The 26,527-nt window shown below is 40.7% G+C and overlaps 3 protein-coding genes across 3 annotated transcripts in view; 1 reads left to right on the forward strand and 2 right to left on the reverse strand.

The window, feature by feature from the left end:
- The first annotated feature begins 482 nt into the window (after positions 1-482).
- LOC131884249 (FMRFamide receptor-like) lies at positions 483-18,504 on the forward strand. Its single transcript, XM_059231967.1, has 7 exons — positions 483-933; positions 4,291-4,471; positions 6,447-6,672; positions 10,615-10,751; positions 10,842-11,028; positions 13,749-13,936; positions 18,246-18,504. The coding sequence occupies exons 1-7, from the start codon at positions 804-806 to the stop codon at positions 18,403-18,405; spliced, it is 1,209 nt and encodes a 402-aa protein (XP_059087950.1). The 5' UTR covers positions 483-803; the 3' UTR covers positions 18,406-18,504.
- Positions 18,448-20,696, reverse strand: LOC131884254 (kidney mitochondrial carrier protein 1-like). The gene is made up of 2 exons (XM_059231971.1): positions 20,578-20,696; positions 18,448-20,133 (listed from the first exon to the last, which is right to left on the reverse strand). Exon 2 carries the CDS (start codon positions 19,466-19,468, stop codon positions 18,572-18,574), a length of 897 nt encoding a protein of 298 aa, XP_059087954.1. The 5' UTR covers positions 19,469-20,133; positions 20,578-20,696; the 3' UTR covers positions 18,448-18,571.
- Positions 20,697-20,766: 70 nt separating this feature from the next.
- Positions 20,767-26,527, reverse strand: part of LOC131883342 (E3 ubiquitin-protein ligase HERC2-like) — a 30,762-nt gene continuing 25,001 nt past the window's right edge. Inside the window, exons 21-24 of the mRNA XM_059230795.1 lie at positions 25,196-25,419; positions 24,928-25,082; positions 24,700-24,841; positions 20,767-21,055 (exon numbers count right to left, since the gene is read on the reverse strand). Coding sequence (XP_059086778.1) covers positions 20,859-21,055; positions 24,700-24,841; positions 24,928-25,082; positions 25,196-25,419 — 718 coding nt within the window. The 3' untranslated portion in view covers positions 20,767-20,858. The remainder of the gene's footprint in view (positions 21,056-24,699; positions 24,842-24,927; positions 25,083-25,195; positions 25,420-26,527) is intronic.

Here is a 26,527-nt window from a genome sequence, read left to right on the forward strand (position 1 = left end):
ACAAAATATACGTCAGCAAGACTTTCGAAGGAATTTGTGGGTTCAGAATGAATGAGGTTCAAGATGATGTGCGGAGAAATATTTTAAATGCCGTCAGAACGGCTAAATCAAAAAGCACAAAAATAGTGCCAAATGCTAGTTGAAAAAAATGTACTGTAATCGTTAGTCGTAGTCATACCCAGGTATTTTCGTACGAGTCACAACTCAACTCTCGTCCTTTCCAATAATCTATCCTTGAGCGAGATGGCAAGATATTTATTCCGTTGAAGACTGGTAAACGGAGAAGAAAAATTTAGCCCGTTTGTAATCTGAAGTATCCCTCAGGCTCTCGTCTCTCGAGCTACTATTGTGGATTCGAAGGGGTGTGTCAACGAGGATCTCCCTTCGTGTGTCATCTTGAAGCTGAGATATCGCCAACAAAATATGTGTTTCATTTCCCACTTATTTTTTTCTTTCATGCTCTCCTTCTCACATGAAGGGTATTCGATGGATCGAAACGCGCGTGGTGGAACTTAGAGCCGCGAGTTGTGGAACGTCAACGCTCTTCAGAGCTCCAGAGGAACAACGGTGGAGCGCTCCAACCTTGTTGATCCACCTACGCCAACGAGACTAATGGAACGCCAAGGACTCGTCGCTTGGATTGGATCTTCCAGTTGAAGTTTGATTAAAGCTCAAAACAGTTGGACTGGGCAAACGTGTGCTGCTTTCGTTGCCCCTTCTCATGAGACGACGGATGAAGTGTGTTTGAGCTAATTAAGAGACTCTCGTGAAGGTTAGATCTCAATTGACTCCATCCAAACACCATGACCAACGTCAGTGGCAACAACTTCACCATGAACAGTTCCTCACTCTCGGCATATCAAAGCTTGGAGGAGTTCCGATACTACACTGTGGGCGTTATTCTCACACCCATTTCGATCTTTGGCATCCTCGGTAAGACAAATGAGCTCTTCTTTGGAATAAATTCAATCTCGAGCCACATGATAATCTGGTGGAGTGTCAGGATCTTTCCAGATTGGTGCCACAAAGTTAGGGTCATTTAGGGTAGCATAATGAACTTTCCAGAGCAAGGCAAGCAATCAGAAACCGACCAGACTTTTATGTTCGTTTACCATAATCAGTCTAGGCGTGACATGCAATTATCTAACGGCTTGAATATTTATCAAATGCAGTAACGATTGTGCCACTTTTTGAGAAATGAGAAATTTGGACTTGGATAATAGTCTGGTATGTTTCTTATCAACGGACGAGTATTTTAGCATCCTGATCAACATATCCAGACCATACAACACTCGTTGACATAAAAACTCTTATCAATTTATCCACTTGCAATCAATAGGCCAAGGAGAAAGCTATTGTAATCTCCTTGATTGGTTCTGGGTTTCTCTCTCTCTCTCGTCAGATAAGGCTCTTTTCCTATAAATCACACTTTCCGTTGAGGGGAGTTGGCACTTGACCAAATATCACAAAATCTGAACAAGGCTGTTCAAAACTTGTTAATACATTTTTCACTTTTATCGATCTTGTTGCATCATTTTGTTGATTTGCTTTTTTGTATTTCTCACCGTTTTGACTCAAAAGGAAAACATTTTTCATGTATTTTTTTCCAATTGTTTCAAAACATAGCAGTTTTTATCACGGTTCTATTGATGAAAGTATGTGAGCCTTTTCTATGTTCTGCTACCTTTTTGCGTTCTACCATTCTTTTCTCTTTCATGATTTAGTTTTCCATTCTGTTTAAAAAAGTAAGCAACGAAAAGTGTCCGCATTTTTCTACATTTTCTTTGCAGTTTTGCCCTTCCTGTTGCATTCTTGAGGGCATTTTTGTCCAATTTGATTTAATTTTTTCGAAAGGCCTGTATCTGAGTATGCTTTCGCATTTTCGTTTGTCTGGACTATTTGTCCTTTGATATTTTTCGTTCTAATTTTTCAAATTCTTGGCACTGCCCAGATTATATAAGCGAGTGAACGTTTTGAACTCGTTTGTGGCTTGGGAACGCGTTTTAGCATTATGGACTTTCGACATCCCGTCGATTTCTATGAAATGTTTCGTCTTGTAGAAAAAATTAAACTTTATTTACTATCTCATGGGGCGTAGGTAGTACCATTTCAACGGTAGTTCCAAATTAAACCGGTGCCTCATGCTTGAAGTTACTTCTGACCTTTGAAATTCGTCCTTCATTTTAAGAACTCTTTTTTTTTTTTACTAGTGGGTCTACTTTTAACAGGAATCTACTTTAACTCACATACAGAATGCAATGAAATGATCATGAAATAGAAACAAAGTAGTAAAACGATTTACTTTTTTGCTTTGCATATTTCATCCTTTTTGGCAGCCCAGACTATTGCACATTTTTTACCCTTGGTTGAGATTCATGAGTATCAATTCGATATGTAAAACTTTCTGAAACTTCTCTGGACATGAATTTGATAGAAATGAAAGAAACTATGCACGCTAATAACTTTAAACTTCTCAACCAAATGTGGTTTTACATTATTTTTGTGCAAGCTGTGCTAGTTTTTAACATGTGCGGTACGTTAAGAGAAACCTGAAGAAATAAAAACAGTTTCCTGAACACAAAAAGGAAAACCAATGCCATTTTTTAAGCACAAGCCCTTGCACAACTTATGAGCGCTTTATGACTTACGACCAAATCCTTCCAGTTCAAGAATAATCCCAAGATTTACGTGGAAAGTACATATAATGGAAAAAAGGAATGATAGCAGAAGGAGAAACCTGTTTGGGGATTCCTTCTAGCAGGAAGGGATGACGTTTGGAAGTGAGTACAAGAAGGCACCAAAGAGGCCACAGGTCAATACCATTGTCAATGCCGAAACTTGACTGGATAAGTTATGTACAATATCATAATCATTTTGAGGTCTTGAGTCGTGGTTGTCAACTTTTTGACGCAAAAAAATACATTGTGTTTAAGATAAGTTGACAAAGACCTCCTCAATGGGTTTGTTTTTAATTCCTTTTTGTCGAGAAACGCTTGAAATTGAAAGCAAGTTTAACGGTTTTTTCCTACATATAAGGCAGTTTTGAAAAGTTTAGCAATCGTCAAACCTTTCGACGAAACTGGTTCATTTTTGGAACTTTTTGCTCGAAGCGTATCATGCAATGGCTCTTCTTCGACCTTTGTCTTTATGCAAGGCATTGAACATAATTAGGAATCGGTTCTGGACTGGCACTTTTCATTCGCAACCAGGATTTCTTCATCCTCAACATGTTACTCTGAATTGCAATTCAATTCAGTTTGTCTTTTTTTACCTTGACCAGATGTCACGCACGGCGCAATATCATGACGCAGAAACTGCCACAATTTTTTGCTCAAATTATGATGAATATGAATGTGAAGTGTGGAACATGCTGCACCAATTCCTTCAAAACTGGTTCCTGTTTCCTTCTTGAAAGTCCAGTTAGCAGTGGTTTGAGTTGATAAAATGTTGAACACCCACTTCAAGTGATTACAAAAACATACAATGTCGAAAGAAATCTTCAATCTCTGAATGTGGGAATATTATCATCACACATCAAACCATCAATCTTGCGGCACAGGAAGTGCCTTTCCAAGGTCGTGATCGTTCTTCTACCTAAATGTACCATAGTTTCATGCTGGGAGGGTGTCTCCATTGTCTGGCATTTCTAATTAGGATATACCCTTTGTCTTATCATTCAAAGGCTACTCATTTATTTTGTCTCGGAACCCCTGAATCTCCAATGTAGCGTACAATTCTTCATTTGAGCACGGCGATAAAAATGAAATGCCAATTTTGGACAGAAAATAGTCCCGATGAATTGATCTGGGGAACGTAAATCCTCAATACCAAAAGTCATTTATGATAAATTATTTCAACTTAAGGGAACTTTACTTATAGAAACATACATGGTATTCGTTGAACTATCGATGAGCCATGAATCAAATGTAGTCATTCAAATTCTTGTTCACCTACTTCCGCAAAACCCACCTAGGACGACTGTTCTTGAAAGTGGCGCCAAAGTTTGTACTTAGGACCATCCTCTCCTGGAGAACACTATTTTTGAGTTTGCTCAGAAGGTCAGCGATATGTCCTAGAACAATTATTCAATACTTGTTATTCATGGCAAACAATTCCGAATTCCAAGTTTTAGACAGGCTTTGTTCCTTGTAGATAATGAATAATGACCCAAGAAATTCATTTTCTTTCGCTCTCGCACATTACATTAGGAACACACTAACATGATCTAGGCTATCTATCTACTTGAATATATGGCTCTTTAGCATTGCGACGTTTCATCTTCTTTTCCAGGGAACATCCTCTCCATTTTTGTTCTATCTTGCCCAGAGATGAAATCCAACTTCAACCAACTCTTGATATGTTTGGCAAGCTTTGATTTGGTCTACCTGCAGTTGTCGTTTGCCATCTTTGCCATGCCTACACTCTCCGTGTGGTACACGGAGACCTTGTTCCCCTATATCATGCCCATAGGGTAAGTTGACTGGATTTCATTCGCTTCTCCACTCTCAAGTGTGAGTCCATTCGTAAATACTAGGAATTGGAAATATGTTTACTTGACGGGTCGAATCAACATTTCCTAGGAGGGTTCTTTTTTTTACTTTCGAGGTCTAGGGAAAACCTACCAGGAATATTTTGCAATGCCTTCTTGACATTTAAGCTATCCCTTCACTTGCTGAATGAGTACGACAGGTACTACCTAATTGGTTTTGGACTTGGATTTTAAGCTCCAGCTCAGCGCGATGGCAGCAAAAAAACGAGCCCTTCATACAAATTGAAGTTGAACTCACTGTTTGAAGTTTTCTAGAGAAGATAGAGACAGTACAATGTTTATTACGATTGGCCTGAAATTTGTCTAATGCCAGTACTTGAAAGCAAATTGATTCGTTGATTTCTGTTCTGAGAAATCGTGTGGAGCTTTCTTTCACACGGAAAATCAAGGCCCAGTAAATTGTAATTGAAGGGGTCGATGTACAGCGGTCCAAAAAGGATCCTAAATATATTAATCATGGATCAACCGTCAAAGCACAAAATGGACTTTCTTGCCTGACGAGGATTTTTAGGAGCAGAGGCCAGTGCCTAATTTTTCTAAAGCGAAGGAGTGAAATTATAAATAAGCTGGGCTTTTCCTAGACCCCAGATTCGCCCCCCTAGCTGTAAAACGTAGGACTCCGGTTCCTGGTAGGGTTATTTTGGTTTGCTAACATGATTTTTTAGATTATGCGTCTTCTTTGGGATCCAGCAATCTTCAGTTACCTTACTAAGGATCACTAGCATTAATGAATCCAGTTGGTAATTAAATGAGTGCATGGGCCCACATCTACTATTACGTCGCTTTCAAAGAACCAAAGACCCGATAGTGGAGGGTTGTCCGATTGTTCTCAGGTCCATTTTCTGTAGCCTTCTCCAGCAATTATCGGGCCCAAAAATGGAAGCCCCAAGGATCAAATACGAATGTACAACAATTCAATCACCTGAATTAACCACCGAAACTCCCACAATACAGTTATGCATCGAAAATAAGGAGAAGAATGGTGAATATGCTAATTGTTTGGCGTATGTTTCCGTCATTGGGTGTAAGAATCATGAATTACTATCAACCAGTTGTCAAAGTGGAGCTGCCTCTTTGGCTTCCTGTAGGTACATATCTTATTTGCAAATGACTTCATCTTTATTTACGATGGTTGAAAGATTAGAATAATAATGTAAAGCGATAATATCAAGTTCGGTTGATTACGACTTTTCGAGTAATCTTTTCGTCCAAGTAGATTCAGAACATCATCTGATTGAGTCGGAGAAAAGCCCCAAGTGCCTCTCGAACCATTAAGCACCGTTCCAGATTTCCAACTGCCGTCCACTCACATCCGCTAAGTCTGGCCGGATGTAGGAGAAATGGAGAATGTTTTCAAGAGTAAGAGCTAGTGTTGCAGTGTGGATCCCAGAAAATCTCCCAGATTGGTTTGCAAACAAGCTTTACGACGAGCCTTTCTCTTCAGCTCATTCCATTTCAAGTACCATATTGGGCCAAATGGGTTATTTACGTGTGTACCAAGGTACGCAGCCATTGAGGCCGTCCTGAAGGTGTATGTTGGACTATTTGATACCATGTTCTCATACTCTGGGCGCACAGCAGAACATAAGTGTCCTTATGAAGGGAAGGATCATTGCCAACCAAGGTAACACAAATCATGGCACTTGGTTACTTTTGATGATCCCGACACACTGGAAACAAGGCCAATCAGACCAGTTTTCAGACCGAAGGGCTGACAACTGAAGGGCTGTTAAGGTATGGTTTCCGATTGTAGAGGCGCTGTCTTCAATCAGTTGGCGTAGCACTGTTCCATGGCTACCGATTCAGCTGCAGTAGAAAAACCACAACAGGCTCGATTTTACCCTTCTATATTTTCTTTTCAATCTCGTTTTTTACATTGATGAATATTTTTTTTCAGTTATGCAGTAGCTCATATCGGCCGTGTTGGATCAGTTTTTGTGACTTTAAGTGTGACCATCGAGCGGTTTGTGGCCATCGCGTATCCAATGAGGAAGACGAATTTGAAGAATTCCCTCATCATGGCAAGTGTGTTTGGGTCAATTGTCTACAATCTGCCTCGATTCTTTGAATTGGAAATGGTCCAAGTTGATGTTCTGGATCCAGAAACCAAAGCGAATGTCACGGTAAGAATGGAACCCTGTCACATCCCGAACATCCGATATTTGCTAGATCAGAGGACCTTCCAAGGTGTACAAGTTGATAGATAGATGTACTCTTCCCGAGTGTGTATCCATCCAGATAACCGATACTTTCATTGGGTATGGGCATTTCGAAAGGAGAGGAGATAATTAAGAAAGAATCCCGGTTTCTCAAACAGATAGAAGGCTGCTTGATGTGGATATTATAAATAGAAAAGTACTTTCTACTGATGCTTTTTGTCTGGAACGCATGTGATGTATCCGGTTTGGCGAGTAATTTTTGATCACGCAAATACCCTTGCTTCCCTTGGATTGCTCACGAAAGCCAAAAATGCCTCAATAAAGAAATCAAAAGTAAACGTTGGGTTGAATAATGATTTCGTTCATGCACAGAAAATTGACAGTTTTGCCACATTCAGTTTTTTTTAATGCATATGACTTTCCACACTCTATTTTGCTCATTGGTTCCAAACACTTTTGGAATCAATGTAGATATTTGCGAAGACAGATTGCATACGTATATTGGCGGGTTTTATCATTGTTTGATTTGTTCACGTCAGGTCTATTCACAGTTTCTGACCACAGTGGTTAAAAAGCCGTATCATGTTTAAAAGGAAATACCCAAACACATCTCGGTATAATTCGAGTTCGCAATATCATAACCAGCAACTTTGGTTTGACCACTTTGTGTGATTCTAGCTTAAACTACAAACTTACAGACCTAAAAGTGAAGTAAAACCAGAATTTTCAATATGCCGCTTGATGAAAAATAGGAACACACTTAGTCAGCACTTGAACTCAAATTAGCAAACCATACATTCAACCCCATTGAGTTACATGAGAATTGATGGCCCTGTTTTCTTTCGTTTTAGTTGTAAAATTCCCCGGTTATAACTGAACTCAAATGCCCAAACAATTAACACAGATTTTAAATGTCACAAAAGTATAACAGGAAAATTATTTCATATCTGATTCTGAAAATATATCTTATTGTCTGTGCATCAGAGCTTAGATATAACGGGGGGCATTTTGGAGCTAAACCGTAGGAAAAGAGAGCCAAAAGTGCTCATTTAACTCAGTAGCGGTTTAATAGATCTACTGCTCATTTGAATTCAAGTGCTAACAAAGTTTGCTCCCACTTTCCATCTAAAATGTGTTTGTTCAGCTTGGAAAAAAAACCTAAGCTAAAGTCAATAAAACAATGAAATCAAATTTGTTGTTTCTATAGTTTTTTGCGCCCCAGAAAAATGCCGAGTTGTGTTCGAGCATTTTCATTAAAACTCTTGAAGTACTAATTATAACCATTGTGTAGCCTAAATAAAGAAACAGCTATCAAGCCCTACTACGACCCTGGTTTTCAATTTATCGGCGCAAACAGATTGATCTCATGAGTGGTTGAAATAAAAGGTTATTCTTGGGACAATTGAAGGCTACGGGGAGTGAATTTGATGATTCGTTTTATGATATTTATAGATTTGCAACCCATACCTTTTTGTGTAAATGGTTGCTTTTCAGCGCAGATGATTTCAACGTTATTTCGGAGAATGGGTTTCAACCATTTAGTCTTAAAGTGCTACTTGAATCTCGACCCCGAGCACTAATGCTAGAGGATTATGTTTATAAAAAGAACACTCCTGACTGTTTTGTTAGGTAATTTCAGCCAACCTGGAAATCTCAGACGATCTTTTCATTACGGAAAAGGACATCTTCTATCTGTTCAACCAGTTCATTTGTAAAGCGTAAAAACACTCACTTTTTTAATAGTAGAAAGGTAAAGCATCTGTTATACGTGCCTCCAAAGCACAGTTTCGTTCCACTACTTGGCCGAAAGTATTGTTCTCATTGGTCACCTTTGCATTTGTTATATTGACTAATAAATGTAAAAATGAAGTTGGTCACCTTTATGAATGGCCCACCGTTGGAAAGTTCAATGAGTTTTCAATTCCAAATGAGCTCGCTTCCATTCCCTTGAGGTGAAACACGAATGCTGTCCCTTTGAATGAAGGACAAATAACCAAAAAGGAACCCTGAGGCTCATGTACATGTACTCAAAAATATCACTGAATGAAAGAAGACAATTCTAAAAAGCGTTGCTTTGAAGGTTTTAAGTGGGTAATGTCATGGGGGACTTCATTTCTGAACCTAATCAATTCCGACAAGCGGTTTTTCCCTCTAAAAAAATTTGGCAAGGTTTAGCACAATATGACCGCAAAGTTCTTTCCCCTATAAGGGCACTTCGATTATCTGCGAATCCTTTCGCCGATTGATTTGATTTGATAAGATATGTAATCGTCCTTCTGATACACAATTTATTCAAGCTAAGAGAAAAATCGACACCATTGTTATGGTGCTTGAGAACAAGCATTATTTTTTTTTTGGTTTTAATAGTGTTTGAAAGAAGCGACTTGGTCTATTGTTTAATGTTTTGCTTATTGTTTGGGGCGACTCTAGCGCTCCCTGGGCTGCATCATGGGTGCATAAAGAGAATTGTTACTAGATAATCATGAGTAGTGTAAAATGGAGTACAGATATACAATGGAAGAATCATATAATGAAATGGGGAACAGATATATGAATATATTAATGATCACAAATGACAGCGTGGAACGTCGTGAAATGCTGCATGGTTTGAAAAAAATGGGAAGTAAAAAACATGAGTTAGGATCGACATTCATAACACATGAAAGTTGACTTGAGTCTCCTCGGTGACTAGCAACATTGATGGATGAGTTCCGATGGCATGTCACCGAATTGATTTAAGTCAACTTTCATGTGCCATTAATGCACTGATTTTCATCAATAGGTTCGCCTAAAACTATTTGTGGAATTAAGATCCAGGGACTGGGAAGACAATCTTCTTTCTTCTGATAAGATTTGTCTTTCACCAATCGTCAGTCATGCCTTTTGGCTGGCCTATGTATTTCCAGTCAAGATGAAATAGTTCTCCATTTCCATGTCAATTATAAATGGGCAGACCTATACAAACTCGACCAGAAATGAACGTGCAGTTGTTGCGAAGTCTCTCACACCTTTGGAGAAGCAATCTTGACTTGAAAATGAAAACAACCACATCTATCTGAAGGTTCAGATGAAGTGTTCCTCTGAGGGCAAGGACTTTACGGTCACAGTGTATAAACCGTTTGAGCGACGTCAAAAATGAGCAGGTTTTCTTTTGGGACGCATTCTCCTTTGTTGAAGCTCTCTAGTAAAACCATTTTTGAGCCGACAAAAGATTGAAATGTTAAAGTCACTTGCAATCCAAAATTCATTCTAGGCCTCCCATCTTACATTGGCCCTTATTGCGTGTAAGAATATGATCCAACTGACGCAATTTTCTTTTCCGATTATTAATGAGAATTGATGACCCTCTAAGGCTAATTGGGTTTAAATGCCAATGTTGGCGTGATTTTCATCTCGACAGAAACTTAAGTGTTCCAATGGATCGATCCGGGTGGATTAGCCAGAAAATGGGACACAACTTGTACGGCAAGTGGGCTGGTTCCCAACCATTAATATACTCCGAGCTCAGCATAATTCGATGAAAATCCTTTGAAGGTAGAAAGAATGCTCTTAGTTGCCAGTTGGGTTCCTAAGAGCTCTGGCAACGATCCTTAGCGAGTCCTGGCTTGGCATGACTTGGTTTGAAGAAACATACTGAAATGAAAGCTCGGCAATCTTCTAGGTAGTCTGAAACTCAAAGTAATTAAACTTCATCCATGTTTGACCTTCATTGAGAATGTACCGGTTTCAGAAAGGTCATGACCGAAGGGGGATTTCCAACTTTGTTCCTTCGGCACTATGGGGAAAACTTTTTTTTGTTAAAGCACCCCTGTGACGAAGGCCATGGCTTTTTTTTCAAGAGGAAGTGCTCTCTCAATCTACATTAAGCCAGTTTTTGAAAGTATTTCTTTTCCATCCAATTTTTAGGTGAATCGGATTGCGCCGACGGAATTACGCTTTAACAAGCTGTACGTCCAGATCTACGTCGTATGGATGAAGTTCTTCCTGGTGGAACTGCTCCCGTATGTTATCATTTGCGTGCTCAACTTTGTCATGATTGTCAAGTGAGTATTCTTATCATGGCTCTTATTATTGCATTCTAAGACTGGAACGGTTTCTCATGGGATTTGGGGGATTGCTGTTTCTCACTCCAGGATTCGTGAGGCCATGAAGCTCCAGAAGGAGATGACCATCAGTCGACAGCCTTCATTGGAAAGCCAGAAGAAGGAATTCAATATGGCCCTGGTTTTGGTGTGCATTGTATTCATGTTTATCGCATGTCAAAGCATCAAGATCATTCCCGATGTGTACGAGGCCATGGTGTGCGACTACAGCAAGACGGTAAGAATTCGGTAATTGACATTGAGAGATCAGGGGGCGAGCAGGAAGGCCCTCCGTCCACCTCTTCTTCCATTGTTACGAACAAAGACAGTCAGATCCACGAATGTCCCTCATTCCATTTGGCCTTTGAAAAGGGGGCTGATTCGATTATTTGTTTGGAGTAAAGCATTTTTTAGAAAAACGTATTTGGTACAAAAGAATTGGCTGGTGGCGTTTGGAGCAATTTCTTGTTAAAAAAAGTCATCAACTTTTTCTGTTTAATAAGCTTGATTGACAATTGTATACTTTTGATGACCCTCTGTTACGTTTTAAACGAGGCTTGGATCGGTTTCAATGATAATCCCAGACCAGCCTTTCGTTCGAGAATGTCCTAGGGCGGTAATTTCGAACACTTTACTTGACCAAATGGTTTGTAAATTATGACAATACATGACATACAAGGAATTTAATTTCTCTGTATTGGTTAAGAACCCGAGAATCCACAAAGAAAAACAATGCAGTTAAAGGCATGGCAGATCCCATTCCAAGTGTATTTACATGTACATGCCTGGTAACGTCCATGGTTACAAAAATGATCTATCAAGCACTTTGTTCAATAACTTGCAATTTGTTGATATTTAAAATTAATAGGACCGACAGTTTAGGCATAACTTGACGGGAAAGGTTTCCTGATCGCAAGAAAACTAATGCATCGTGTTATAGCACCTTTGACTATTCGCATCAATCCATTATCTTGTATTGTTATTTCAAAGTGAACCATGAAGTCCCATAATTTGCATGATTCTTGGTTCACGTCGCCTTTAACTGAACACCTGTTATCATTTGTTCCAGCTTTAAATTTGTATCATTGGTGCTTTTCAAAAAATTACAGTTTTCTTTGGATTTGAGTGAGGATCCAGAGATGGTAGTCCACAGCCTTCAGCTGCAGGAGGGATTGATGTATGTACGCCAAGACTGTCAATCAATCAAAATTAATTTTAATTGGCTACTTACGATGCACGAGAAATGGTTTACGTTCTGGTACAAAAGTAAAAGTAAACTCCTATTGAAGGCTTCAGTTGCCAAGTGATTCAAATCAAGAAAAGTACTTAATTTTGCTCACGGAAAATCACTCTCAAATGACATTAAGTAAATGGCTGTACTGCTTTTCGGAACTTGTTTACCTGAATCTTTAATTCGACTAAAAGCTGATGAAATCTCTTCGAAAGATGTTTTTCATGAGGGAGCTTAAGGGGAAGCTGTACTTCTATAATTGGAATTTATGCAAACTGATTGAATCCCTAGGCCTTTTGTCCAATTAGGAGATGTCCTGTCCATGTGAGCATGAATTTTGTGTACGGTCTCTGACCGCACGTTGGGATCAGCCCAGAGATCCATGAACATCTCAGACATGGAATTACACTTCATGTACTGTAGGTACATATTCATTAGCTCTCACATACCTGTCGACATTGGCACCCAAACATGGCATTGAGATGAAAAAAAAAAAGATTCCGAACACTGAAGCTTGATCCAAGGAACGTCCAAACAAAGAAATGAAAATGAAAGGAATTGCAGTACAAATCACAAAACGTAGTACTCAGAGCATGAATTCTATTGCACATCCTTGACAGGGCTCTTAACTTTAATGCAATGGGATGTGGTCCCATGCTTCTGAGAGAACTTTTAACTCGACAATTTGCAAAGGCACACTACAAACAATCTGGTCAATACTAAAAGCTTTGAGCAATGCCTCGGAATCACTTACTTGACATGAAAATCTAGCACAATATTGTCTGTCAAGAAGGAGCGAGATTTATGGGAGACTTTTTACTTACATTTACCCAAATTGGAATTCGTGGGGATGTGTCAAAGCTCCACAAAGGCTGGCACGGACCGTGGGTTCTTTTTTTCTGCGTAGAGCTACAATACATAGAGCTTTACGTTGTAAAGAAGACAAAGAATATTTGTAAGTTCTCATGTTCATATTCAGATGTCACCATACGCAATCAAGCCCCCAGATGAACAATTCTATGGGTCAAATGTGATGAAATGAACGAAATTGTATAATACTAGTGGGACACAAATAACAATAATATTAACCAGTAGAAGCATTGGCCCACCAGAACCTATTATAATTCATTTGCTCACAAATACTAAAGCTCATTGAGCCTCATCGTCTGGGCCTGGATTTGTTTGCAGGGCAATTTCTTTTTTTTATTTTTTAAACCTCTCTCGTTGGATCGGCCAATATCGATCTTTCTAATCTCCTTGGTTCGCTCTTTAGCATCATACATAAATCTTGGTTCCTCTCTGATAGCAGCCTATTTTCAGTTCCGAGAAGTTTCTTGAGTGGCACGCCTATCAAGTTCAAGCGCCAGATGTTATTGTGCAGTTGGGTGTGCTTTCGGATTAGAGATTCGTCTTCAATGATTTCCCAGTTAGTGTGCCTAATCCGTTTGACAAGTTTTGTTTGAGCGAGGCCCGCTTTGATCAATTCAAGTAAAGCTACTCTCTCACGACCGATATCGACTGGAAGCGCTCTTACCTCTCTTGAATGTTAAAGAAAATAGTAGACAGTGGATGTGAAAGATCATCATGCGTACGTCCTTCGTAAAAGTGATCGAGGGCCAAAGCGATTCGATTCAAAGAGGGAAAGCTTATTCCCACAGCATTGTTGGCAATCCGACTCGTCCTATTCTGACTGGTCTGAATAGTAGCTTGCTTCTCTGTTCTTTCAGGACACGTCTTGTGAATCCACAACCACCATCGAACGCATCGTATCCATTTCCTATGTGCTCTTGGCCCTGAATTCCGCCTCCAATTTCGTCATCTATATGCTCAGAGGGAACAAATTCCGGCGGGTTCTCTCACGGAAGCTCTGCCAGTTTTTCGGATACAAACCATCCTCGCAATTTGACTCGCCCAGGTAACTAGCACGTACATGAGACATACAGAAACAAAACACAACAAACGCACAAGCCCATTGGGGGAAGTCCATGAAGCTATCATTATACAGAGATCTTACAGATCTTGGACCCAGTGGTACCAAGGCGGAAATCCGTACCCTGTACAACGTAACAAACCCATGTGAAACACTCTGTGTCCTCTGTCCATATACCGTGATCCTATTCCTTCCAAATACATTCAGATTTCATACCAGTACACCTTGGCATAACTCATTTTGATGACAAATATGACTGCAACTATCTTTGATTTTGCACATTTGTTTTCATTTGACTTTTTGGGTCTACCTCAAATGCAACATTGACAGTTTCAAGACGATTCCTTTTGTTGTGTGAACGTACATATTGATTTGATCTTTGACGCAGTAACGTATGACAATAAACAAAAGCTCAGGCTTTGCACGATAAGATCGATGAAAGAAATCAATGTCTCAGTCTACCAAGAATTACAGATCCAGAGCCAAGTTTTTTAAAGCGCAGGAGTAAATCTTAGATCGAGAAAAGGTCATAATGTACTACATAAGTTGGATCTTTTCTCGATCTAAGATTCAATCCTTGACTTTAAAAAACTTGGCTCAGGTATCCTTTGGCCTGACGAAGGGTTTGAACTACGTAACAATGAATAAAACTGATCATAATGGAGGATCCATGAATGGGTGAAGCATATCGTTTCTTTGCCGCTGGCTCTCCAACTACTTGTGCGTATCAATAGCATTGTACGTACAAAGTATTCGAAAAAGAGTTCTCGAGAAAAACCCGAAAATGGAGCCTTTTGCAATTAGGCATTGCTCTAGAGTACAGCTCATTTTCTGCAGGGACATAGGCATTTCATACATGACACTAACCATTCAGTCATGCCCGCAGTGCACATCTTCGCAAGGAAACTAGATAAATTAGGATGCTGAATGCATCGTCGGGAATGAAAAAAGAGTTCAGGTACAATAAACATAATTATGGATCATCTAAAAATATGAGATACAACCATGACATGCTTCAAATTCAATTTTTCGAGAACTTCTAAGAATGCCACATCTTAGAACAAGTTATCCATATTTTGAGCACACTCCAGTCCATCTAATCTCATGAAACTCATTCATTAGTCATAAATGGAGTTTAGGATACCTATTTAAGATTGAATGAAAATACACAAGCACATTTTGGCTCGCAAAACTATAAAAACAACAGCTTTTATTTTGTTGGTTCATGGACTTTTAGCTCAGATTAAAAACAGGCATACCTTAACACATTTAAAAACTGTAATTTTCAAAAACCTGTTTACTAGATTTTTGGAGCACACTTAAAAGATGCATGGCCCATGTCCGAGCTGGTTCATGTTTGGGTTGGACAATGTTTTAGCACTTTGGTCTGGGATGAGCCCTGGGCTAACCAAACCTCGAAATGTTGACGAATTTCCCCATTACATCTCTAAAGGACAATGGACAAGAAACTTTGTAGAACTAATTTCATATCAATATGTTTGGTGCATCCACAAACACTGATCATGCAATGCCTTTAACTGGTATCTACGACCTAGAAGAAAAAAAACTAAAGAAAACATGGTTTGGAGACAAATATTGTTATTACTTCGTTGCAATGTTTTGTACATCTACTAGGTCACAAAATTAAAGGATGCGGTGAGGGTAGTGTGGGTTCCCCACAATGAATACAGTATAGTAGCAGAGGTTTATTTGATTAGCATGGCACTCCTTTTGGCTACACATCATATGGTGGTCGTTGTTTAAAATACATCATAGAACTTATTTCCGTCTCATTGGGTTCAGGGGAATTGAAAACATAATCCAGTGTCTTCAGAAGTAAAATGGAATCGTCTCGAACAAGATCGAGGTGCGAAGGGAGACGATATGTGTAGAAGGTGAGGTAATATCCCTTAAAGCGAGTATCCAAGGTTATTGAGGATAGACGTTAAGGTGCAAGGTTCTTTAACCAAATTTTATCTGCTAGGTAAGTGACATCAGTCAAGAAGTGAATCATGGTGTTGTTTGAACAGAATCTCACACCCAAGTAATGTTTGAGCTACTTTGTGAAAGTCACCTTTGCAGCGTCCCAGGCATTGTTTTATCTGCAGAGCCAAAGGTGCACATGGGCAGTGCGTGTTCGTAAACAGTTAAGATGTAAACCTGAGAGACTAGTAACACAAGTGGAAGAAGAATGTTGAGAAGGTAGTGATGGGTTTCGATCCGGAAAATCAGCTATTTAGTTTGAAGAACCTCTGGTAGGGCTCCCATTCCAACGAAAATGGATGGAGAAATGAAGACCCAAGATCAGGAACGAGTTTTAAAGCAGCCTTGGTTCCGAGACCTGGAGCGGCAGGGTCGCGTTTTGCCACTCATTTAAGGAGTTTTTATTTTGACATTGTACTCTCTTTAGCTTGTGATGGGAGCCCTAACCGAGGTCCTTTAAACTAAAAAGCTGACCTTCCGGATCGAAACACATCACTATGAGAAGGTCAAGGGTCGGGAAACGGAAGCCGATTTTAGATGTTGCTCTAACATCAACCTTAACCATGGTAGCTGAGTGGTCTAATATACCTGATAGAGGCACGACATAGTTTCCCAGAGGGCGTGGGTTCGAATCCCGCCTTCGGAGAAAACCGTACCGAAGGTGACTCGAAAAAGCCGATGGTGAGCTAAAGATGACTCCTAGGTACTTGAACTCATTCATTCTTTCGATGACTGAATTGGACTCCATGGTAAAAAGGAGACGGAGAAAGTCGATCTTTGTAGAAGACCAGCATTTTAAACTTGATGATGTAGACGGTTTAATTGTTTCTTGAGGTGTGTCTGCGGAGGTCATTCAAACCCCTTTGAAGATCCTCTTCCGAGCGTTCTAAAAGGCAAAGGTCGTCTAAATACAGTTTTTTGAAACCTTTGGCTGTCAAGACACACACAATCATGATATAGGGGAGCATGGGTCTCTTTGGAGAACGCCATTACTTTTTTTGTATTTGGGGTGCTAGGGTCGGAGGGGTGAACCACGCCCGGCCAGCGAAGCTAGCTTATACAGTGTTTTGTTCCGATAGGCAATGTCATAGTCCGTATTACATTGGTTCTCCATCTGTGGGTGTAGTAAGCGTCTAAAAGTTTCATTGAGAAATGTCGGGGAGGCGTCGAACCAGGGACCTCTCTCGTTCTAAAACACTGCACAAATCACTACGCCACGTCTCCTCTCTTAAGATCCAAGTTCTGCTGAGCACTGAAATCCTGATCGTATGTAAAGGTTTGTTCCGTGCAATTTTGAAGAGAAAGAGCGAGAAAGAGGGTGAGTTGGCTTTCCAGCTTGACCATGAGTTTGAACCTGTTGCACCAACTGTATCTCTTCTTTTCACAAAGCCAAACTTCTTTTTTCTTGAAAGTCGATTTTTTGCCATCGCTCGTCAGAAGAGCTTACGTACTTCTTATTGGATATAATGAAACCACCCTCCCAGTTTTGAGGAAATTCGGAGGAAGCTCATTAGTTTAGACCATACTAGTACCATTTGATCTTCTTATCAGCCCTATTCATGATGACTCGTGACCTAGTTTAGTTGTGCAGTAAGGCATCTTAAAAGCAAGTAGTCATAACCTAACTTTAAAGAATATCCTTGAGGGTAAGCCCGAAGGGGCAGGAACATGACATGTGATGGAACCCCCAAAATTGCTGTGGCCATTTTACTTCCAAGTTTGAAGAGGAGAAAACAGTATAGGACCTCAAGTTGTATTTTTGGGGGTTGGTCATCCTTCATGTCATTTCCTGCCAAGTTAAGAGGTGTTGTGGCAAAGTATGAATTTCTAGCATATTTAATGAATTTGCTTTGAACCCAGAAATATAGAATCTTTATTCGGCTAGAGCTTCCAATCCCAAAGAAGTTCCATCTGGAAGAAGAGTTAGCAAGCTTTTTGGCACATTTGACTCAGATGGAATACCCTCAGCTGATTAGAAATTCTTTCATTTTACATTCAATAGTCATTCCCAGCGTGGGATTTGATGAGAATGAAGATGAGAACGAAAAAAAACCATTAGGATCAAAGTTTTGAATGCATCACCTTGCTCTCCCAGTAATTTTCGTCTTGTCTGAATGGTTGGCAATCGGATAATTTTGGGCAGCATTCTACTACTACAATGTGCATCAATAACTAGTTTGTGGGCTTCGGAATCAAATATGAGCTTGGGGCCTTTTCCAATATTCGTTTCGGATGCTTTCACGCTTCTGCCTTCCCCAAGATGGATGGATGGACGGGAAATATAATTTTTGTCTTTCCGTCTTGATTTTAGGATTGGAAACAGCGATTCCCAGAGTCATCACACTCGGCACAACGTGATTGCCCTGACCACGACAGCGACCACAGAGATGGGCCACACTCCAGTTCAGCCCCATCGGTCCCTCATCAAATTCCACTCAACCCGACATGAAAGTCCCATCCAAATGGTTTAACTCAAAAGTCGCCCCCCCTCTCAGCTGTACATGTCGTACATATAGCAACTCAAATGTTATTTATTTTTATCTCAAAAATAAATGTAAGGATGTAATACATATCCGAGATGTGAATAATGTAATTGAGAAATGTGAGTAGCAGAATAAGGATACACGAGTGGCATTATTATGTCTTTTTGATGAGTGAGCTTGGAGGTTGAGTAAAGCTACGCGTCAGCTGCTCGTAGACCAGGAAGAAGATAATATTCCAAGGCCCCATGCGCATGAAGGCGGGCACAAAACCTTTGTAGAGAGCGCGCAGACCTTCGTTCTTCACCGTCATGAACCCGCATTGAAACGAGGATTTGTAGATCTTTGTCTCATAGCACCGCTGGGACATGAAACGGGTTCGTATCACATCTACCGGAGAAGACACGAGGCAAGCGGCCAGGCCAGCGCAGAAACTGGAGATCAAGTGATTACTCGAGTCATTGTCGAGCAAACCATTCCGCAGAAAGAACAACTTGGCGAAGTCGTACACGGGTAATTGGACCCCGGCCACGACGGCTGCCCGTTGGGCTGTGGGCACCATCCCGCGCCACAGACCCTTGAGCCCCTCTTTGAAGTAGATGTCCCGGAATCCTTCTACTAGGGACGAGCCTTTGACAAGCGCAATCTGCGATTGCATTCTGACTTTGAGGACATCTGTAGGGTTGGCAATGGCGCTGGAGACGCCACCGGCCATAATTGCGCATGCAACATTCTTCACGTTTGATTCCTCCCCAGGGATCCAGTCCTTGATGGAGTAGTAGAGGCCATACTTGGCCGTACCGTACACGGCTTGTCGCAACAGGGCCGGCGACAGGCCGTGATAGAGGCGTGCCACGCCCTCCTCTTGCACGATCCGTTTCCAGCAATTAAAGAGACCGGTATACAAGCGGTGTTGGTATCGCCGGTCAATTGTCTGGCCCTGAAGTTGGAGACGGGTCTTGGCCGTATCAATCGGGTAGGTGACGGCCTCGGCCATACATGAGGCCACACCCCCAAACAAAAAAGGATGGACGTCGGAAGGCTTGAAGGACATGGCTGGCACGTGTTGTTCGCTGGTGGTGGATTGAGCAATGCGTTTCTGTCTAGCACTTTATGGTCCATCATCATACCAGACTCCTCACGACAGAGATCACCTCACAAATACTGGCTGTGACAATTGGTTCCATTTTGTTCCAATCAGGCACTAAAGTCGAATCGCTCACTCACACACTCACTCACCTTCTGATCTGCTTGCTGGTCTGGTCAGTTTTCATGAAACCACTAAGGCGTCTTCTTAGTCCTTGACGAGAGTTTGTGGGCCCTCAGCCATTAACCAGGAATTTCAAGGCCTATATGAGCAATGGCCCAACCTCGTTGAGACACCCAGTAACTTGGTCCAAAAACAGCTCGAAAAGGATTTTTGGTTTTGACGTTTAGTTCAGTGGCTTGCCCAGGAAACAGGTTGGCTGGATCCTAGCGGTGTCGTCGTTGAGAAAGGCCAGAGAAACAACAGCAGAATCTTCTTCGCCTTCTCATGGTGGTTTCAAGGTCTCTCTCTCTCTCTTTCTCCTTCTCCTCTCGTGTCCTCGGTGCTAAACCTCAACAAGGCTCCTCAGCATTCCTCCTGAGGCAGAAACCTCTTTCATTCGAGTGCTTAGGTCGTTCGCTTCAGGAAAGATGAACTCCTTTTCAAACTCAATACGACAGCTAATCAATGACCTGGAACGATAGAAACGAAAATCAAACTCCAAGATCCTTGGCCTTGCCTGGTTTTCTTTCTCGGGGTTTATTTCACACAAAAGGAACTGTGAGACACAAGGACAGTAATTTTAGTTCCGGATCTTTGCTCCACGTTGACCTTCAGCGAGTGTTTCCAAGTTGTTAGGGGCCAAGTCGAATCCACTTGTATGATCATTCGGGACAACACACGTTGCGTATGCTCGAGATCTTCTTGTCTTGCTTGGGCTTGAAGGTAACCCACATGGGGTTTTGAAGGTTGATGATGTTAGTGTAAGCCTCGTTCGAGAGAAAGCTACTCTGGCCATGCCCTGAGCACATGTTCAAATGAGTGAATGAACACGGCTTGGTCAAGGGTTTCAAACATGGCCTGAATGCAAAACACTAAACATACACAGACGTTCAAATTCAACACTCTTCTCTTACCCTACAAATATTCTTTCTGCACCTCAGACTTAGAGGCGTCACCAAACAATAAACAACGAACACGTGGTTCTCAGCGAAAGAAAACGACTATTTCTGAATATGAAAACATATTTACCTGTGTTGCGCCGCGTCATGACGAGGAGGGTAATTGAGCAATGAAGGGCGCCATCCCTGACGAACACAAACACATCAAAGTGACAACTCTAGTCTGTATTCCACTCGAGAGAAAAAAAGCATAATAGATATGAGCTAACATCGATTCTGACAAATAAAAGGTTTAATTAGAGTAGATCGGCTGACACGATGGAGAAGCAATCCCCGGGCGGGTCTTCACTCTCCCCCACACTTTCCATGTCCGAAGAGTCTTCATCATCATCGTCGTCCTCATCGTCTGTAATCATTCGGGATCCGCTTGGACCCGGTCCATCTAGGGATGGGTCACCCGCGGGCATGGAAACCCGAGCATAGTCATCCGTATCTAATGGGGATTAAGAAATAGAAACGGTCAAATAAAGCGAGCGATACATTCATTAAAAGGCTAGCTGGCCCAAATCACAATGCTGACAAGACCAGATGGTCCTGTTTTGTCTTGCTCACACATCCATGAAGACGGCATTACACAATGGGTGTCATACATTTTGCCATAGGAATGCATTGCTTTTTCCAAGTTAAGTGCTTTATTAAAGCACGCGCAAGATATATAACGCAACATAATAAATAAATTGAGAGACAGGTTGCTCCATTTTGACTTGTGGAAAAAGGATGATTAAGACGACCCCCCCTTTTCAACATAATGCCGTCCTCAGTTTGTGATCCTAATTGCTCGTTTCGTATAAGATCAATAATTTGGCTCCAGCAACTCAAAAAATGGCACTTTGCATTTGTTAACTATTGGAATTTTTAGGTTTGAAATGGGCTGCAAGCCTTTGCCGCTCATTTTTTTGTCTATGCTCGAGCATGAGTTCCTGCCAGGTCTAAAAAATGAAATTGTCTGCCAAAATATTTGAATTTGCCGCTTTAAGGCACCACTGAACTTAAGGTTGGTCGGGTTTTGCTCGCAGGAAACGATCTAGGCCACATTTAAAACTTAATACTAGGGGTGTATAGTTTGTTAAAAATAAGGGATCGCTGAAAGTTCTTCAATGGCCCTAAGTTGTTGCGATAAAAACAAGATTATCATTCACTACTGAGATAGAGGAAGCATTGTGCGTCGCTGGTAACCCTTCCGGCGAGACCGTATCTCGCTTGCCGTAAGTTTTGTCAGGATATTTCTTTTAAATTTCTACGCACTTCTAATGCTGGATAGTTGCCGCATCTAAAGTCGTTTCTTACTCATCAGGTTTTTGCCTTTATCTAAAAATGATTGCAGGTTGTAAAAACACCTATCTCGCATCTTCTTCTTTGGTCGGCCTCTACCAGCCCTTGGGCAATTTTGCCGAGACCACCAAGAATTCTTTTCACCCATCGCAAAATTTGGAACAGATTCCAACTTAAAAATGCTTTCAAAAATGCGTCATATGACAGACGTATGTGACGACAAAATGTGCCAAAACACCGGTCATTTGAATGCACCATAACAAGCAAGGTTTTATATGCTTATGATGGATGATGAATAGACCCGGCCAAAACGTGCATATAAAATTGGTCTTTTTGACAGGAAAGTTGCAAACAAAGTTGCAGATAATCACTAACAAGTTCAAAAAGGCTCCAGAGTAATATTCCCTTTCACGTCAATCAATATGAGAATGGAAAGATTTTGTCATTATAGTTCATTTCCACATCTTTTAGCTTTCATTCTCTGAAGTGTGCAAAATCAATTGTAACCGTAGCACACTGGAATTGCGCTACGTGCCACCTGTATAATTGCTTAAATGTTGCTAATCCCTCATTCAATCGAGGGTCTGATATATTTTGAAATGTTATGCCAACAATAAGAAATGCAAATATAGCACGGTTTCTCTCACGAAAATTCGATGGAAATTCAATCTTCAGGACTTCTGAGTCTCTGTCATGCCATCATAATGCATAGAAGCGATACATTTTAGAACTTTGTTCTTCAACATTATAAAGGTTATTTTTGCGTGGTCATTCAAATGCTCTGAGTGGTTGAACAAAAATAGACGCCTGACCTTCTCTGTTACATTTCGTCTCGGCGTTTAATGTAAGCAAATGTCGTTTTTTGTAAACACTTGCCGTGTAATTCAAGAGGCAGACATTTTTGTACACAAAGAGCAAATCCTATTTTTAAACTGAAAATGATTTGGAGTTTTTCGAGTCTTCAGTAATAAACGTATGAATTGAAATAATGGTCGTAGACACCCAAGGCAGTTCTGCATAATCAAGACGAAAATCAAGATGAGGTTAGGTTTACAAGGGTTTATGTTGGATCAAAAACTATTACAATCCGACTCTGTCTAGTATGTATGGACTTAACACATATTTTACCAAGATATATTTTACATGTGAAACGAACGCTTAAAGACGGAATGACAACCTTATAAAGCGGCCGCTCGGTACATTGTTGTATCGAAAATGTTCGACACACAGACCGACATATACATGCAGACCCAGTGGTATTGTTCACTAGTCTAAATTGCTTCCCCAAATCAATTCCGCATGTACTCGTCCTGATCTTAGATTCCGTACAAGTTTCCACGTTCTTACACAAATCTGATTGGTTTCTAAGGCCTACAAAATGATCCCCCACAAGAGTGACCACATTATTAGGTACGAAAGGAAACCAATTCCTTCTTCCTGGATAAGTACTGTAGTGAGCGCAAGGCTGTTATAGGCTGACATACGTACTTTGGGATACAAGTTTACAATACGCAAAAAGTGTTCATACTCCTGTAAGGATTTCATATTCAGTTGCTTATATCAGGCATGAAACGCTACAATTGGAAGAAATTTTAAGTCAAGTTAATAGCGCTTTTAAAAGGATCCATGGAAACGGCTTTTCGACAATGATTTTTCGCCTTACCCCTCGTGGAGTTGCACTTTGCTTCATTACATGATAAAAAGCTTTCCTGTAGTGTCCTTTCCAAGCATTCTTCATATCATTTAAGATTGTAAACGGGATTATAGCTCGTTGTAACCTTTTGTCTGACCTAATGACAGGATTAGTTATTTCATGCAGTCATGTTAACGAGCACTTGATATTACTTAAGCCAGATTCACTCTGGTTCAAGTCTCGGTTTTTTATTCTTACCAAAACAAAAATACACCTAAGTGACTCTTTAGTTAACTACGGAATTTAGGCCATTTTCCTCATTTTAGATGTAGAAAGTTGTCCTGTTCATTTTTCTTAATAACGGGTTTTCTCATTTTCGTCAATTTCACATACCTTTGCACTAATCATTTGTATCGTAGTAAGATCATACGGAAAAAATCCCAAATTAAGACATTGAAAGCTTTAAGCAGTCCTGAAACATCAAATTTCTTGGCTTAATTTATCACACTTGTCGTTTTTATGGTCACAGCCGCGAGATTTGTTTTTGAATCGTTTTTGTATCTTTCTCTTTAAAAATTGAACTTCACCTGAAGGCAAGAATACAGTCAAGCATAAAAGTCATGGTTCCACATGGAAACTAGGATTTGGCAGATATCTTGGCAGGCTTTCTGAGTAGTAGGAAATAAGGCTGGTAGACCTTAGCCGGTCTCAAAACAATCAAATCACATGTACACAAAAGATACCAAAGGACAGCTCTCAATCACCCAAGACCCTTTTTACGCAACAATTTATGATTGATCTATGTATCATAAAGAACAAAATCGACGTCTACCCAAACCTTCGAGGATCTGATCAAGGTCTGTGTTCTTTCCATGGACCCGGTCCCACAAAGCTTGTTTATTTTCCCAGAACTTTTCTTTCACATGTTCCAATACGCTTCTTCTAACGTACACAAGCAAGTGGCAACAACGTCTACCTAAGGGGCTCGTTGCTGAGAATTGAGAGCCTTCCCCGGCAACCACCATCCTCTAAACAGTCATCTCGCACGGAAATGAAAGCCCTTCGTTCATTAGCTAATTAGCTCGTAGTGATCCTTGCCTAACAATAATCAACAGCACTTTGGTGCTTGTATGATGCATCCAACAAGTAGTACTTCTAGTTCTACTACTCACCGATTGATTTGCAGAAGTGGATAGCATACTTCAGTTTCTCCCGAAGCACTTCTTTGCACGTGTATCGGGGCATCTTCAACAAGAAGAAACACGTGTAGCTCTCGGGTAGAAACGTATCTGGTGGATGATACTTGTCCATGATCTAAAGGATGAACGTGAACAACAAATAAGCCGTTAGTTAGGAGCCACATTTTGCTTATGCAGGAGGATATTAGAGACTTGGTTTACCTGTAGGACAAAGTCGCGTCCCCGGAAGTCAGCAATGGTTCGTGGCAATCGGGTTCGACCCCACACGAACCGCAGGAATAGGGATCGTTCCGTGTTACTGAATTCTTCCATGACCTCCCAGAACCAATCTACTAAATTGGCTCCCAATTCCACACCTAGAAACACGAATCAACATCAGACGCATATTCCATTAGGAATGCAGCCAACAACACAGGAACGTGACACTTCTATGAGTACATGCACTTATTGAGGTGCCGGATTTGGTTACCTTTGTAAGTGGCCACTGATTTGAGCAGGTGAAGCGGGATATCCGGACTGCCACACACCATGGTTTCCAGTTCGAATCCCGTGAAGAGTGACAACAGTGGTACAGGAATAACCCGGGACATGCCTTCTCGCACGAGACCGACCACCTCGTCGAATTCGTGCAAACGATATTGCAAAGCTAACTTGACGAACTCAGTTCGATTCTCGGCCGTGACCTTGTGATATCTAAAGGGGATAGATAACATTCTAATTTTAATTCATTGGAAGAAATACCAACGTGCCCCTTAAGAGCTAGCTTTCTCTCATTCTCTCTCTCTCACTCCCTCGAGATCCTCTCTAGACATACGATCACGACTCAATGGTTTGACCATCATTAAGCCACGTCATATGTGTGTATACGTATACAGGGTAATTCAACAGTAGCATCGTAGTTGGCTTTAGGAGGAGTCTCGAAGAAAATTCAAGGCTTTTGGTATAAAGTTGTTGCTTTAGCTTTCAATAACATTCCATCAATGAAAGGCTCTCAAACTGTTTCTTCGAAAAGGAAAGTTTTTTTTGAAAGTAGAGTGAGTGTGCGTAATTTAAGGCAAAGTGTTGCGGAAACACTCGTTTTCATTTGTATTCCTAAGAGAAGCACGTTTGATTAAGAATAGACAATACGTACAATACACCCTATAAAGGAAACATCCGGCGAACGGTCCAATGTATTTGAGTGTATGAGTATAAGTATTTATGGAAATGAATGCATATATCTATATACATACTCGTATGAAAAGAAGCATCGAGAACTTGTGACCATCCAGGTTGATGATGTTCGTTCCGCCCATCGAAACGATTCCATCTCAACCTGGATTCTCCATTCATGTGTTTCTCCATGATTTACGTCATCAATGGATCAATGAAGCGAAATGAGCACTCTACCCAGCAAGCAGGCAAGCAAGCTAGCTCCACACCAAATCAAAAGATCCGTCTGGACATTCGTACAAAATTCTGTTCTAGACCAGAAGCAATTAGAAAAGGGAGAATGACTAACTAAGGGATGAATCCGTTTGGATTTCCATTGAAACAACGACTCAACCTCACTCATTCGAACAATTCACACTTCTTGAGCTTCCCATAGCAAGTAATATTTGCCCCGATTTCAGGAAGTCTAAGATGAGGGTGACATGGTACAAGCATGTGTGTGTGTAAGTTCCTTTTTAGTTGGTTGAAAAATTTTAATTTGAACGAAAACTCTTTCGAATTGGAGTTCGTGACAATCAGGAAGATTCGATTGTGTCTTGAAATTTTTGCAGCCTCTCCACATGTAGCGATAGAGCAAGCTATGGTTGAG

The sequence above is a fragment of the Tigriopus californicus genome, chromosome 7, assembly GCF_007210705.1.
Source record: "Tigriopus californicus strain San Diego chromosome 7, Tcal_SD_v2.1, whole genome shotgun sequence".
In the NCBI taxonomy this organism is placed as follows: Eukaryota; Metazoa; Arthropoda; class Copepoda; order Harpacticoida; family Harpacticidae; genus Tigriopus; species Tigriopus californicus.